The sequence below is a fragment of the Bolinopsis microptera genome, chromosome 12 (assembly GCF_026151205.1).
Source record: "Bolinopsis microptera isolate Bmic1 chromosome 12, MBARI_Bmic_1.0, whole genome shotgun sequence".
In the NCBI taxonomy this organism is placed as follows: Eukaryota; Metazoa; Ctenophora; class Tentaculata; order Lobata; family Bolinopsidae; genus Bolinopsis; species Bolinopsis microptera.
This window is the reverse complement of record NC_087083.1, coordinates 12,075,888-12,089,142: the sequence shown is the minus strand read 5'-3', so window position 1 is coordinate 12,089,142 and position 13,255 is coordinate 12,075,888. Positions and strand designations below refer to the sequence as shown.

Below are 13,255 nucleotides of genomic sequence, written 5' to 3'. Positions count from 1 at the left end.
TCCGATTAAAATTATCTATATAGTCACGGGTAACTTACTTTGCTGCTGTAGCCCCGTCCACACTCGTTACAATAGTTGTCACCTTGTCCGTTTAGACACACTTTGATATGTGACGCCAGATCGCTCATGTTCGTTACATTCGTGTCGCACTTGGGACACGTCCAGGAATTCAGGGCACTTATCGGGGTGAACATTCCTGTAATAGTTCCTCGTTAGTAAAATGAAAATCTACAAAAAGTGAAACCCTTAAAATGGTAAAATAGAAAATAAAACTATTAAAATCTTTATGGCGCGCGCGCAATTATGTTGAGGTGGTTGCTGAAAAAGTACACCAAATAATATTCGTCTCGCGTGTGCGCGCAAACATGTTAAGTAGACCTTTTTATTGCCCCACTAAAGTTTAGATGCAAGGGTGGACCGTTCAATGTTTGCTAAAAGATTCAATAGTTTTAAACGATGGATGAGACAGTGTTGGCTGATTTCAATGACATTTCAAGTGACAATATGATAGGATAATAACAGATGCATGTAGGGGCATTACACTCACGTTAATGTCATTATATTAAGTTATTCATTTGTACAATCTATCTAACAGTTTCACAACCTATCATCTGAGAATATAGTTCATGATACAACCTTCCAGAATAATCTGACTTAACCCAGTGGCCAGTGGGTGTTCCAATGCTGCACCTCTATATTAAAATTTACATAGAAGAGCACCACTTTCCATGAGATCCCACAAACTCTACCCGTATAAAACTCAAATAAGCGAGACAAAAGATTTCATTTCCACATCAAAAACCTACGGATTAACAATTTGAAATATAAGAGCTACTTGGTACTTAATGAAAAAAACCAGTTGTCCCAATATCATGGCGTGAACCATGTGGTGTGGTACTAGGTAAACTAATTAGATCAGACTGCTCGAGCAGGATGACCACTCTGCTACAACAGACACAGAGTACTTACTCTACAGAGTACTCTAATTCTCTACAGTTTCTAGTGCTGCTAAAGGGCAGGAATACCGAACTCAGACATTAATTAAATGTTGTGTGTGCGGGAGCAAGGCTGGGTCTTTTTCTCATGTTGATGCAGTTTTTCAATGCCTACTCAGTAATATAGCGGGGTTTTTGATGACGACTCTAGTAGGTGATTAGGCGCCGTTCTAAACGGTCACAAGAGACTTGGGGAATATTATTGATTATTCAACATCACATGAAATAATTTGTAATCATTGTTATCATAAAATTTAAGAGGTTGGTTAAATCGCACCCCATCATTCAATACCCTTATATTTTCCATGAGTAGCTCGTATTAGTTTTATTATTTGTTAACAAATTACATTTAAAATGGGTCACATTTTTTAACACCACATGATAGATCAAGATACTAAGAACAATTATCAACTGTTTTTAATGGCCGTAACAATAGTACAGGACCGCATTGAACCTTGGGTTGAGAAACATTGTACATGAGGGCCCTCGTACTACCAAAATAAGCAAATGGTAGAAGAAAGCTGCTCCAATAATTTTGGAGTTTGATTTTATAACATAACTTCGAATCACAAACCAGTGTTCTGTACATCGGAAATTCTTATTGTTTCAAAGTAAAGCTCTTATAATACCCAGGCAAAATAGCAAACAAAAGAGGGGATTTCCAGGAATAGTGGCCTGTGGTCTGTGAAGACTCTAAGGCAAAATAAAATAAATTATGCAGACATTAGTGACCAGGTAGCTATTAGTGACCAGATAAGTAAGCAAAGGGAATAAAAATTCTCTAAAACCGTTTCATGTACCCTTGGTACCATGATAATGACAGCAGTTAGTAGTAAACCAACGTACGATTGTTATCTTGCAACTATAATAAGGGTCAATAAGATTATTTCCAAGTAGTTCAGATGCGACCACTGTGTTACATCAATAACACACCCTGGAAGATGTTCACAGCCGCCACAAATCCACGCAGTTCACAACGAAATGCAAAGTATCATAACACGTGACATGATCCAACTTTCACGTGACGTCACGTGACATATCATGACGTCACGTGACTACCATCAAGTTGTGAGCCCAGGGCCGGGTTTACATTAGCTCTATTGTGCTTGTAGGCCAGATTGGATTGAAAGATAAAGCACAGGCTATAAATTAGACGAGTAGCCCGCTCACATCCAATCTTTAAAATATATCGAGATTTTTCTTAACTGACACGCTTTGCTGAAACGTGTGTCGACCGTTTTGAAACGAGAAAAGTCAACGATACATCCTAATAATGCTAGGTTATCGCCTCCGGTTAATAGCCGGGTATTGAGTACCAAGGTGTGCGCCTCAACACGCGAGATATGTCGCTCTGAATCCTCAGTTCCACGACACTTCACCGGAGATGAGTGTCATGTGACCTGCTAAGCTGGACACCACCAGAAAAAGTGAAAAGTGAAAACTTGTCCTGGGCGCACGCACGAACAAGTTCAATCTCAATCAGGTTGGACAATCTTTTCAACGATATATTATTATAATGCTGATATCGCGTCGCTAATGGGGCTGTTACCAACAATTCTCTAATTATGTTCGGCATGCAAGGATTCATTATGCGACATGTCATTAAAAATGCACCGAATGAATTCTATCGGCAATATTATGTCGGATGAATATCTTGAAACTGTGAAATGGTGGGTTCTGAGCGAACTGACAGAACCGTGGTGTTTGTGGGTAGTATCTCCGGGCATAGCGTGGTTGTTTTCTAGATGTAAAGGACTTGAGAAATGGCGAATAAATTGTTTGACACACGATTTAGGTTTGTGAATTTGGTTGGTCGCCAATAAGAAATAACTGTAAAGAAGACAAGTTCATGTTGGGAGTACAGTTATAGTTGCTATAAAAGTACTCAAGTAGGACTAGGATAAATTGGGATAAAAGTAGGATAAAAGTAGGATAAAAGTAGGATAAAAGTAGGATAAAACGAATAATATCATCAGGTTTGGTCAGTACTGACCTTGTTCATTTTCTTCGGCAGATGATGAAAGTTGTGGTGAAATAGGGTTTCCTTCTTGTTCGCTCTTTATAGACACAGGCTCAGCTGAACTTGATGAATCGCTGAAATAAAACAATATTTAAACAAATGCTCAACTTAATCCACAGAATTATATCAGAAATATCCGACAAAACATACTAACCAAAAAGCCCTGTTTATAAAAAGAAAGCCCAGCGGAAACCCCTTTTTAGAAACCTACCTTTGGCACTGCCTTTTAGGAGATTCCTCGCCAGACTCAGCCATACTCTCATCGCTCTTCGGTCGTTTCTTGCCGATAAAATTAGTACTCTCATCGGTGCCACTTTCCTGTCCCAGGGAGGCATTGCACAAGCTTCCAGGCGATGTGTTCTCTGAAAATTAGATGTTCAGTTTGGAGGTCACAGACTGTGATTAAGTTATAAGTCACGATTGTTGAATGTCTATATTATCATGTTACTAATACTTATTATAACAAAGGCCATGATGAACTTATTACCAAAATTTGATGTTGATGAAAAGCGGGCGGCGATATCAAATGTGGTGTTCAATTTGAAATTATCAAAGTGTTCTTTGTCAAGAGGAAAAATAAAGGATTTGAAACTCAATAACATTCGCATCAGATAAATTGTAACATCGAATTTTAAAAGGGTGTGCAAAGTTTAACTTTTGGTAAGATTATAATAGGTGGAACGGAATATTTTTACAAAGCAAAAGGGCCTCTGAATCTGTCAACAGTTTTTATAATTGATATCGGCACAACCCACTATACCACGTGACTTTACTGATGGATTATGTACGTTATCATAAAGCAGTATCTGAAGGAGCAGTCAAATAATCAATCGTTCAATAATTCATCTTGATTAGAATGAAAAATTGGAGATTTTGTCTTGGTTAACCTCGGCCTCGGATCAAAGAAGCCCAGCAAAAGCCTTATTTTCATGGTATGGATCACGTATATGAAATTCATAAACTTGAATATTCCAGACAAATCTAGAACATTCTGGAAGAATCTAGAAAAATAACTGCACTGAGCACCCACCGTTAGGTGATCCGTTAAGCTGAACACAGATAGAAGGGCTGCACACCATGTCAGGGGTGGGGTTCTGTGGTGTGCTAGAGGGGCTGACCGCCACACTTTGTGCTCCTGGACTCACTGCCGCGCTACGTGCACCCAGCCCTACCGTCTCTGTAGAATCTTAAGTCAGAAAATGGAAACTTGGAACCATCATTTGGCGCAGATAATGAATAAATAATGATGAAGATGCGTGCGAAAGAAACCATGCAAAAGAAATGCTCAATGACTAGAAAATTTGAAAATAAAATTTGTCGACATGCGATAAAATTCCGATATGATGTAATCCCCTTTTAATTTCTGATTCTAATCATGTAATTGATTCAGCTAAAATGTATTTAATCTGAGGAGAATATAACTTACCAAATATGTGGAGAGGTAAAGAAGAAGGTGGGTTTCGAGGTGGGGATAGTCCTTGTATCAGAGACCTGTCAAGATCAGACCTGAATAATTAATAAATTAGCAATTAATTTGGCGGAATTAACGGCCAGTGGCAAACTTTAGCTGCAGTTTTATCAGTGATTTTGCGAATTATAATCACATCTTCGGGTGTTTCCAAGCTAAAATGAGGTAAAGTTTTACCTGTGTTTCCTCATTGCAGATATAAGATTGTCCTGGATCACTAACTCGGCTTCATATGAGCTCTGAAATAATTGGGCAGTTTTAATAACCAGATATTAGATTTAAAAAGAACTATTCTATCATCATTTCATAACAAAAATAAAAGTGACCATATACTGTTTTTGTGTTTAAGAAAATATCCCACAGCGCTTGAACTTCTTCAGTAAAAATCACCTTAACTCAAAAACATGTCTTGTTAACAGTGATGTAGAGTGAAGACGTACATGATTTGAATACCGTCTAGTGCTTGCAAAATATTTCAAATTTTAATTGTCATAATAATGATAATTATGTGGTGAAATGTTGGCCTGATGGACGAAGGTGAAAACGAAAAGGTGAAAATCCCAAATTAACTACATCGCAAAACTACTGAGCTACGAAAAGAAACTGCCTTTGTTCGCTTTATCAAGTTGAGAACAAATTTAGACATCACTTTTCTCGTTCCATTTAAAAGATGTTACTGATAGGCCTTTCCCAGACAACCTGACGCTGACAAAGAAATACCCAAATGAAAAAAGCTGACCTTTAGCACTTAAGATAACTAAAAACTATACCCTCAACCCAATACACCGTGTTTAGATTGAGGTAAAACAGGGTAAGACAATACACCGTGTTTAGATTGAGGTAAGACAGGGTAAGACAATACACCGTGTTTAGATTGAGGTAAGACAGGGTAAGACAATACACCGTGTTTAGATTGAGGTAAAACAGGGTAAGACAATACACCGTGTTTAGATTGAGGTAAAACAGGGTGCTCAACAATCTGATTAGCAGACTTCATACCCACCAACTACACCTCAACTACACCACAACTACACCACAACTACACCTCAACTTCACCACAACTACACCACAACTACACCACAACTACACCACAACTACACCACAACTACACCACAACTACACCACCAACTACACCACAACTACACCACAACTACACCACAACTACACCACAACTACACCACAACTACACCTCAACTTCACCACAACTACACCACAACTACACCACAACTACACCACCAACTACACCACAACTACACCACAACTACACCACAACTACACCACAACTACACCACCAACTACACCACAACTACACCACAACTACACCACAACTACACCACAACTACACCACAACTACACCTCAACTTCACCACAACTTCACCACAACTTCACCTCAAACCCACACTACAATGGCTCCACACAGCCACTAGATAGAGTCTCCACAGCTAATTTTAACTGTTTAACTGCCTCGCCCTTCTAACTAGCTCCTACAGAAAAGATTAAAGATATTTGCCAGACTATGTCAATAAATCATTAACCACGTCTTTATCCCCTGCTGTAGCAACAATACTCAACTCATTGTACAGCCCATAGTTACAGCTACTGTCGCTATGGAGACGGGGCGGTGCGCGGCACCCAGTGACCTCCAAGTTAGAAGAGTTAGATTCGATAAGGAATCTTTATCGTAATATCCACGTAGCTCTACCCAGCTATTCAGTGTTCATGCTTAATTTACTTTTCGGTAAACGGATGTAAAGATTCTTTATCCGTTTTGTGTTAGCCAACTCATTATCGTTTTTATAGGCGCTGTCAAGAAGAAATCCTTGTGTTTGGACCGGATTGTCTAAACGCTGACGGAGTGGTGGGTATCTAGTTGAGTTGGAGCGTGTTGGTGTGTGTAACAAGGAATCAGTGGATAAGGAATTTCTTTAATCCGTCTCATGATGGGTTAGAACATGTAGTAAATTCTCGGCTCTACAATGAGATTTGACAGTTAAATGACGAAATGGGTTTATGATATGACGTATAAATAGTTAATGGGAGGGTTCGATAGTTCGATCGAGTGAAATTAAGAAAGTGAAAGTGAAATAAATTCTCTTTTCATTAAAAATACCTTGTTTTGAGAGAGAGCTCCGAGCATGTCCGTGTGTCGAATAGGAGAGAAAGCTAGCGTAGCCTGAGGCTTCAAAACTGGGCTGAATGCTGCAATAATAATTGGGCGTTATTAAACATTAAAGAAATCTTTTAAAGTAATCTTTTAAAGTTCAAACGTTCCTAACTCCTGTTACTTTAACAATCACTATACATAGATAGTATTAATAGCTGAGGTATTGAATATTGAGATATGGAGATTAAAGGCGCCCAATTTATCACACGATAAAAAGTTTCGGGAGAACATTGGAGATGTGTGTAGCAAAAAACTTATTTTTTCTTTATTGTGCCATTTTTTACAGGGGTGGACATTCATACTGTGAGCACCCACGTGAATATAAACGACAGTGATTACGGAGCTAACGTCTGTAATTAGCTAATTAGCGTCATTATGTAATTAATTGGGTCGACCGTCCCACTCTCCTTGTTTTCAGTGTCTGCTTCGTCTTATCCGCTAGTTTACATTTAATTGGGTAACTTGATAATTTGATAATTAGCTGGATAAGTGAAATGTTGAGGGCATGTTTGAAGTTTCACAGAGATACATTCGTGAACAAATAAGCACAAGTTCGTGTTACCGAATGTGAAATAGGGACAAATACGCCAATACGGGAACTAATCTTCTTCGGGTATAATCTTAAATCCAAGATTGACTTGACCGGAGATCATTTGCATTACTCATACAGCACTCTGTAGGAACCCACTGTAAGTTCACCATCATTTTAGTATCTAAATTATTGCAAATTTATTTCTAAAAGCCGTGATATATGAACTATTATATGTAAGCAAATTTGCTTTCGTCAGTGATCCCAAGAAAATTATTGAAATTTTTGTTAAACAGGAATGACGCACTAGATTGATTAACTGGCTCGTGATGCAAATCTTTCTATGTAGTTCACCAATAAACAATATATATGTATCTGGATGTTAATTATTGATGTTATACAGAAAACCAATCAGCTTTTTTCAGCCCGACCAGAAATTATGGAACAGGTTATTTTCACAATTTTTCTTAGAACTTGGTTTGCAATCCCAAGAAACAAATTTCATTACTGCTTCTTGCTGACAGAATTCTAAAGGATACAGATATTATTGCGTTAAATAATCAACCAAGAATTAAGCACTAATATATTTCACAGAATATCTTTCATTATCACATAACAGGCTTAACTACTAGACCTGAAAACTGGAAAAAATTATTCGACACGTGACAGAGATAAACCAATAGGCAGTACTCCCTGGCACACGTGACAGAGATAAACCAATAGGCAGCACTCCCTGGCACACGTGACAGAGATAAACCAATAGGCAGCACTTCCTGGCACACGTGACAGAGATAAACCAATAGGCAGCACTTCCTGGCACACGTGACAGAGATAAACCAATAGGCAGCACTTCCTGGCACACGTGACAGAGATAAACCAATAGGCAGCACTTCCTGGCACACGTGACAGAGATAAACCAATAGGCAGCACTTCATGGCACACGTGACAGAGATAAACCAATAGGCAGCACTTCCTGGCACACGTGACAGAGATAAACCAATAGGCAGCACTTCCTGGCACACGTGACAGAGATAAACCAATAGGCAGCACTTCCTGGCACACGTGACAGAGATAAACCAATAGGCAGCACTTCCTGGCACACGTGACAGAGATAAACCAATAGGCAGCACTTCCTGGCACACGTGACAGAGATAAACCAATAGGCAGCACTCCCTGGCACACGTGACAGAGATAAACCAATAGGAAGCACTTCCTGACACACGTGACAGAGATAAACCAATAGGCAGCACTTCCTGGCACAGCATATTTTTGTAGATTGATTGAACATGATGGTTTACTGAGCATCGCATAACTACAAATGCTATCTTACGCTAAATCAGAGAGGTCGAAGATTTTTGATATGAGGATTTGTACGAGAGCTTGCGATTGGTGGATAAACATTTTTGATGCTCTGCACTCAGCCAAAAACGTTTACCTATTTAAAGAGATACTTATATAATCGCAGGTTTGATAGCGATCTTTTTAATGAGGCACACAGCTAAACTCTTCGCTTCCCGGGTATGAAAATTGTCGCTTAACCCAATAACTCCAATCATGATAAATATAACCCACCATAATATCATACTGCACCGTGGTATGTTCATTCCTCTAACTCGGTAATCGGTTATGGCTGTGACAAGTTGAGACTTTAATACCAGCAAAGATTCTGGTTATTTTTTGGCTCGTCATTAAACTCTTCATTTTGATCATGACAGATTTTAGAATTTTAAACACTTGATTGACAGAGATGGAGCTGTATGAGGGGGAGCCAGAGAGATTAAAAGAGAGAGAGAGAGAGAGAGAGAGAGAGAGAGAGAAAAAAAAGGGGAGAGAGGGGACGGGAGGGAAACAACATTTCAACATCTGTCTCCCTCTCTCCCTCTCTCTCTCTCTCACTCTCTCTCTCAAACTCTCTCTCCCCTCTGCTAGAGAGAAGAAAGTGTAGAGGGATGACACATATCTGACCAGCACACTCTCCCTCCCCTGCGGTCTAGATCCCAACAAATCAGCTGTTTGCACCTCTTTAAAACTCAGCTAAACTCTCCCAGACTCTCTATGTTCCGAATATTCTCCCTACGTGGCACGGCTGAGAGCGGCTGAGGGAAACCCCACAATACCACGAGCTGTTCCCATTTGAAGAGTATGAAAATGTTGGGTGAGCCGAGGAATTCAGCACAGGTTTCCGTCTCTTTCAAGATAAATACGTGCAGAGCAAATAGCTACTTAAAATACGTGTCAGAAAGGGTTAAACTATGATTTAGTGTCGGTTATATGGGTCTGTGATAAGACAGTGGAGACTTGAAGACTGCTCAATTGCACTAGTATACATGATAATATCTGATATATGTTGACTGGTCCGATAAGGTATAGGAAACGGTAATAATGACATTTATATCAAATCTCAGAGCTTACCCGCCTTTATTCGTACCACAAGTTAACAGCTACAAGCCAAGATAGAGGGCATTTTAAAAGGAGCTATAAGTATAAAAGCAGAACTCTCCCTCTCTCTCACTCTCTCTCTCACTCTCACTCTCACTCTCTCTCTCTCTCTCTCTCTCTCTGCATCACATGATATACAATAATACACGTTTAGCCAGCTCTGACGAGCGGAACAGGGCGTCTCAAATCCGAGGAAACCTTGAACCCCTCTGTCAACACAGAGCTGGAAAACAAGCCTTTCACACTCTGACAACTAGGCCGGTATTAGTGGACACTGGGGGTTAAGTGATAAATGCTAATTCTAATACCAGGTAGTGATGTTATGAGCCTGCTACGTATTATAGACTTAGTATGTTGTGCAGTTATGGGAAAGAGCAGGGTCATTCAAGGACTAAATGCTAGGTGCGATAAAGTGCGATATAGTACGATAAAGTGCGATATAGTGCGGGATATTTTGAGAGAGGGAGTTTGTGATCCTCACAGCCACATGCACGTGGTGAGATATGGTGCCCTACTACAGAGCCCAGCTGTTCCCCCCACTATCAGTTCATTGGATATCTCGTTAACTCTACTTATTGACAGCTTCCAATCGGACCAGCTGATTGACAGATCTGATAAAAAACAGTTGTCAGGTTTTTGAACTTTGACACCTCGTGCACCCAGCACCCTTCTCAACAGGGCTAAATTTTCATTGCATCACTTTTTGGGTCTTATCACTTGATCAGACGGTGATAGATACTGTAAACCGTCAACAGTTTTCAGGGTGGCCTGTCGACAATCCACGCATTTTTAAATCTCCTTCATTTACAGGAGGATTTATTCTTAACATCTATGTTCTAAGACATTAGGATGAAATCACCAAAATATCCTCCCGAATACCCGGATTCACTGCGCATGTGGTCACCGTTACATGGCATAGTTGAATAATTGCTGGCAAATATTTTGGTTCAGAAGCGTAGAGCCGGTCAGTGACCGGCTGAAAGCCAGTTGCTACCCGGATAAATATTAGCATGCGCTTCATCTTATTTCTAACGAATCTTAGTTCTAAAATCCCTCAAATAATTCTTTGACTCTGTAAATTCTAGGGCAGAGTGGGTGCAGAATATTCTAGTTTCTTCACCCGTGCTATGCCAAGACATTTCCAATATAACAATAGCGTGAGAAAACACGTCTGAATTAATTGTATTTTTCTCTATTACATTAAAAGAGACTTGATAGGATAGGAAACGTCGGAAAATTGACCTCAAAATAGCTGTGAAAATTGGATTAAGATTGACCGATTTATTACCAGTTGCATGATACAGTATATTGGGTATTGCAGTGACAACGGCCGGGGAGAAGCCATATTGTGAAAAACTAGATTAGAGTGAAACTAATTTCTAATGAACCATGACTGTGATCAATATGTGAAACAGTTTTTAATAGAAAGTGATCGCATTTGTATTTCAACCAATATTTACATATGAAATGAAAATATTCATCGTGTACCCTGGAGATTTTTCAGGCAATATTGACAAATGAAATGAAAATATTCATCTCACACTTTGGGCAAATGATTACAGATCGCAACATTTGATACTAGCAAACTTCAAACTAGCACTCAAGATTAACAATGAGGAAAGTACTAAGATAATTTACACAATACCAAGAGCGAGAGAAAAATTACAAGGATATAAAGTGAAAGAGAAAGTGAAAGAAATAGTGAAAGAGAAACAAATAGATTAACAAACCAGTAGAGTTGCCAGCCTGTTGTCCCCACTGTACACACATGCTGACTAATTGACTGAGATCGTTGCTGGGTTTAACACTGTTGATCTGGTGGAGGGACTGGGCCAGGACCAGGGCTATCGTACTCAGACCGTCAAAGTGAAGCTGACTGAAATGTAATTATCCAATTAATTAACCAGTTAGGAGAGTAGTTCAACATCTCAACAATTAATTACTGTTTCAGTGCGTGGTGAAGGTAACAACCAATGTCTAATCATTACCTCCTTGATAAAAATCACACCCAAAATAAAAAATAAACCCATTATTTGGTAACGGTACGGTGCATAAAACTTAGACTTAAATTACGGTAAAAATTACTCCCAAAAATAAGAATAAAATCATTACTTTGACCCACACAATGGCCTGAGAAAGGTAGAAACAAATACAACTAAACATATCGACACACCGACTCAAACTGAGACAGGTTTAGTGCTGGTTGGTAGGTTGTACCTCATAATACCGTGGTCTAGACTGCTCCTAAATCCAATTTATTTAATCTGGACACAATTAGAATGAAACTTACTTTCATTTCAGACATTAAAAAATTACCGACCATTCAAATTATTTGTAAACGGTAATTAAATCTCAGGAAAAGACACATCGAGTAAGTAGGAGGAGCACCGTGACCCCCCTTTTAGCGGTTCACGCTTCGCCGCACCAGTAATGCCATCTCATCGAATTATCTCATTCACTAAACTCAATAAGGCGCCACTTTCTACAGGGCCCTTATGTCACAGCTCTATATATAGCATACCACCTCTAAGGATTTGAAAGCTAAATGGTACTTATTCCCGTCTCGAAGCTGTTTAAATGCCTCGGTTTTGATTGGAGTTTTTCAGAAGTTCACCGAGCACGGCCTGCCGGAGCCGGGGAGTTGGTGAGAAGTCCATAAAACCTGATAAAGGCATGCTCCGACCTATACAAAGCCACTGAACTCTCCCCATGTCCTGTCCACACATAAACCTAGCTGTTTTTAACTTTTCCACAGTTTTTCAGCTTCATGGTGGCTTCCAGAAAGTTCCACAGGGGATCGTACGGGGTGTCACGTGACCAAGTGTATTGTAGACTGGCAAACTGCCAAAATAGCAACAGATCCTTTTCAGGAACTAACAATCGGGGGATACCATTAAAACTCATATATCATGAGACTTTATTAATGAACATATGTGACATTTGAAGTTCATCCGAATTTAGCTCGTGGGGATAAACCACATCAAGTTATAACCTTTTCAGTTCATTTTTCCAACTCTACCAGATCTAAATAAGTAATTATAATAGTAGTTATAGAACTAACCAGTCCAATCACCCAGGAAGGCGTGCAATTTACTCATGGTACTCCTCGTTCTAGCAGACTTACTTAATTATAACCGATAATGTGAACTTTTCGTGCTTTGAAAAGTCTGTGGAAGGTAAAGCAGCCATGTTATTGGTGTCTGTGGCCGTTTGTAATATTTTCAGAATGTTTGTTCATGAGGGACTGGCGGGAAAATGGTTTGAGAAAAGTTTCCTTAATGGAAAATTTTGAAACCGTTCGCGTTCTTATTGGACATAAATGGACACCTGTTGTAGAGCAAGGTATCAATTATGATGTTAACTTAGTCGGTTTAAGTTTTGTTATTTATAAGATTCAACATGAGCATATCATATTGGATTTATAGCAGACCACACTGAGCTGGTTATACCACATTAAACTTATATGTGTACATCCAACCAACATTCATTACATCTTATCATAAAAAACTTTAATTACTAATAAAAAATTAAAGCCTCAACAACATTTTCACCAACTGATAATCTAAAATATGAAGCAAAATTAATAAAATGTTAAGTTTTGTTCAAGGTAAATCAAGTTCTAGAGGTGTCCAAGGACCAA

The 13,255-nt window shown here is 39.2% G+C and overlaps 2 protein-coding genes across 2 annotated transcripts in view; both read right to left on the bottom strand.

The window, feature by feature from the left end:
• Window positions 1–13,255, bottom strand: part of LOC134824344 (NAD(P) transhydrogenase, mitochondrial-like) — a 1,149,555-nt gene that overhangs the window by 798,983 nt on the left and 337,317 nt on the right. The window lies entirely within an intron of this gene.
• Window positions 1–13,255, bottom strand: part of LOC134824138 (zinc finger protein 236-like) — a 108,068-nt gene that overhangs the window by 2,004 nt on the left and 92,809 nt on the right. Inside the window, exons 3-10 of the mRNA XM_063835871.1 lie at window positions 11,346–11,491; window positions 6,594–6,682; window positions 4,661–4,722; window positions 4,442–4,521; window positions 4,046–4,192; window positions 3,227–3,377; window positions 2,989–3,089; window positions 39–196 (exon numbers count right to left, since the gene is read on the bottom strand). Of these exons, the coding sequence (XP_063691941.1) occupies window positions 39–196; window positions 2,989–3,089; window positions 3,227–3,377; window positions 4,046–4,192; window positions 4,442–4,521; window positions 4,661–4,722; window positions 6,594–6,682; window positions 11,346–11,491 (934 nt within the window). The remainder of the gene's footprint in view (window positions 1–38; window positions 197–2,988; window positions 3,090–3,226; window positions 3,378–4,045; window positions 4,193–4,441; window positions 4,522–4,660; window positions 4,723–6,593; window positions 6,683–11,345; window positions 11,492–13,255) is intronic.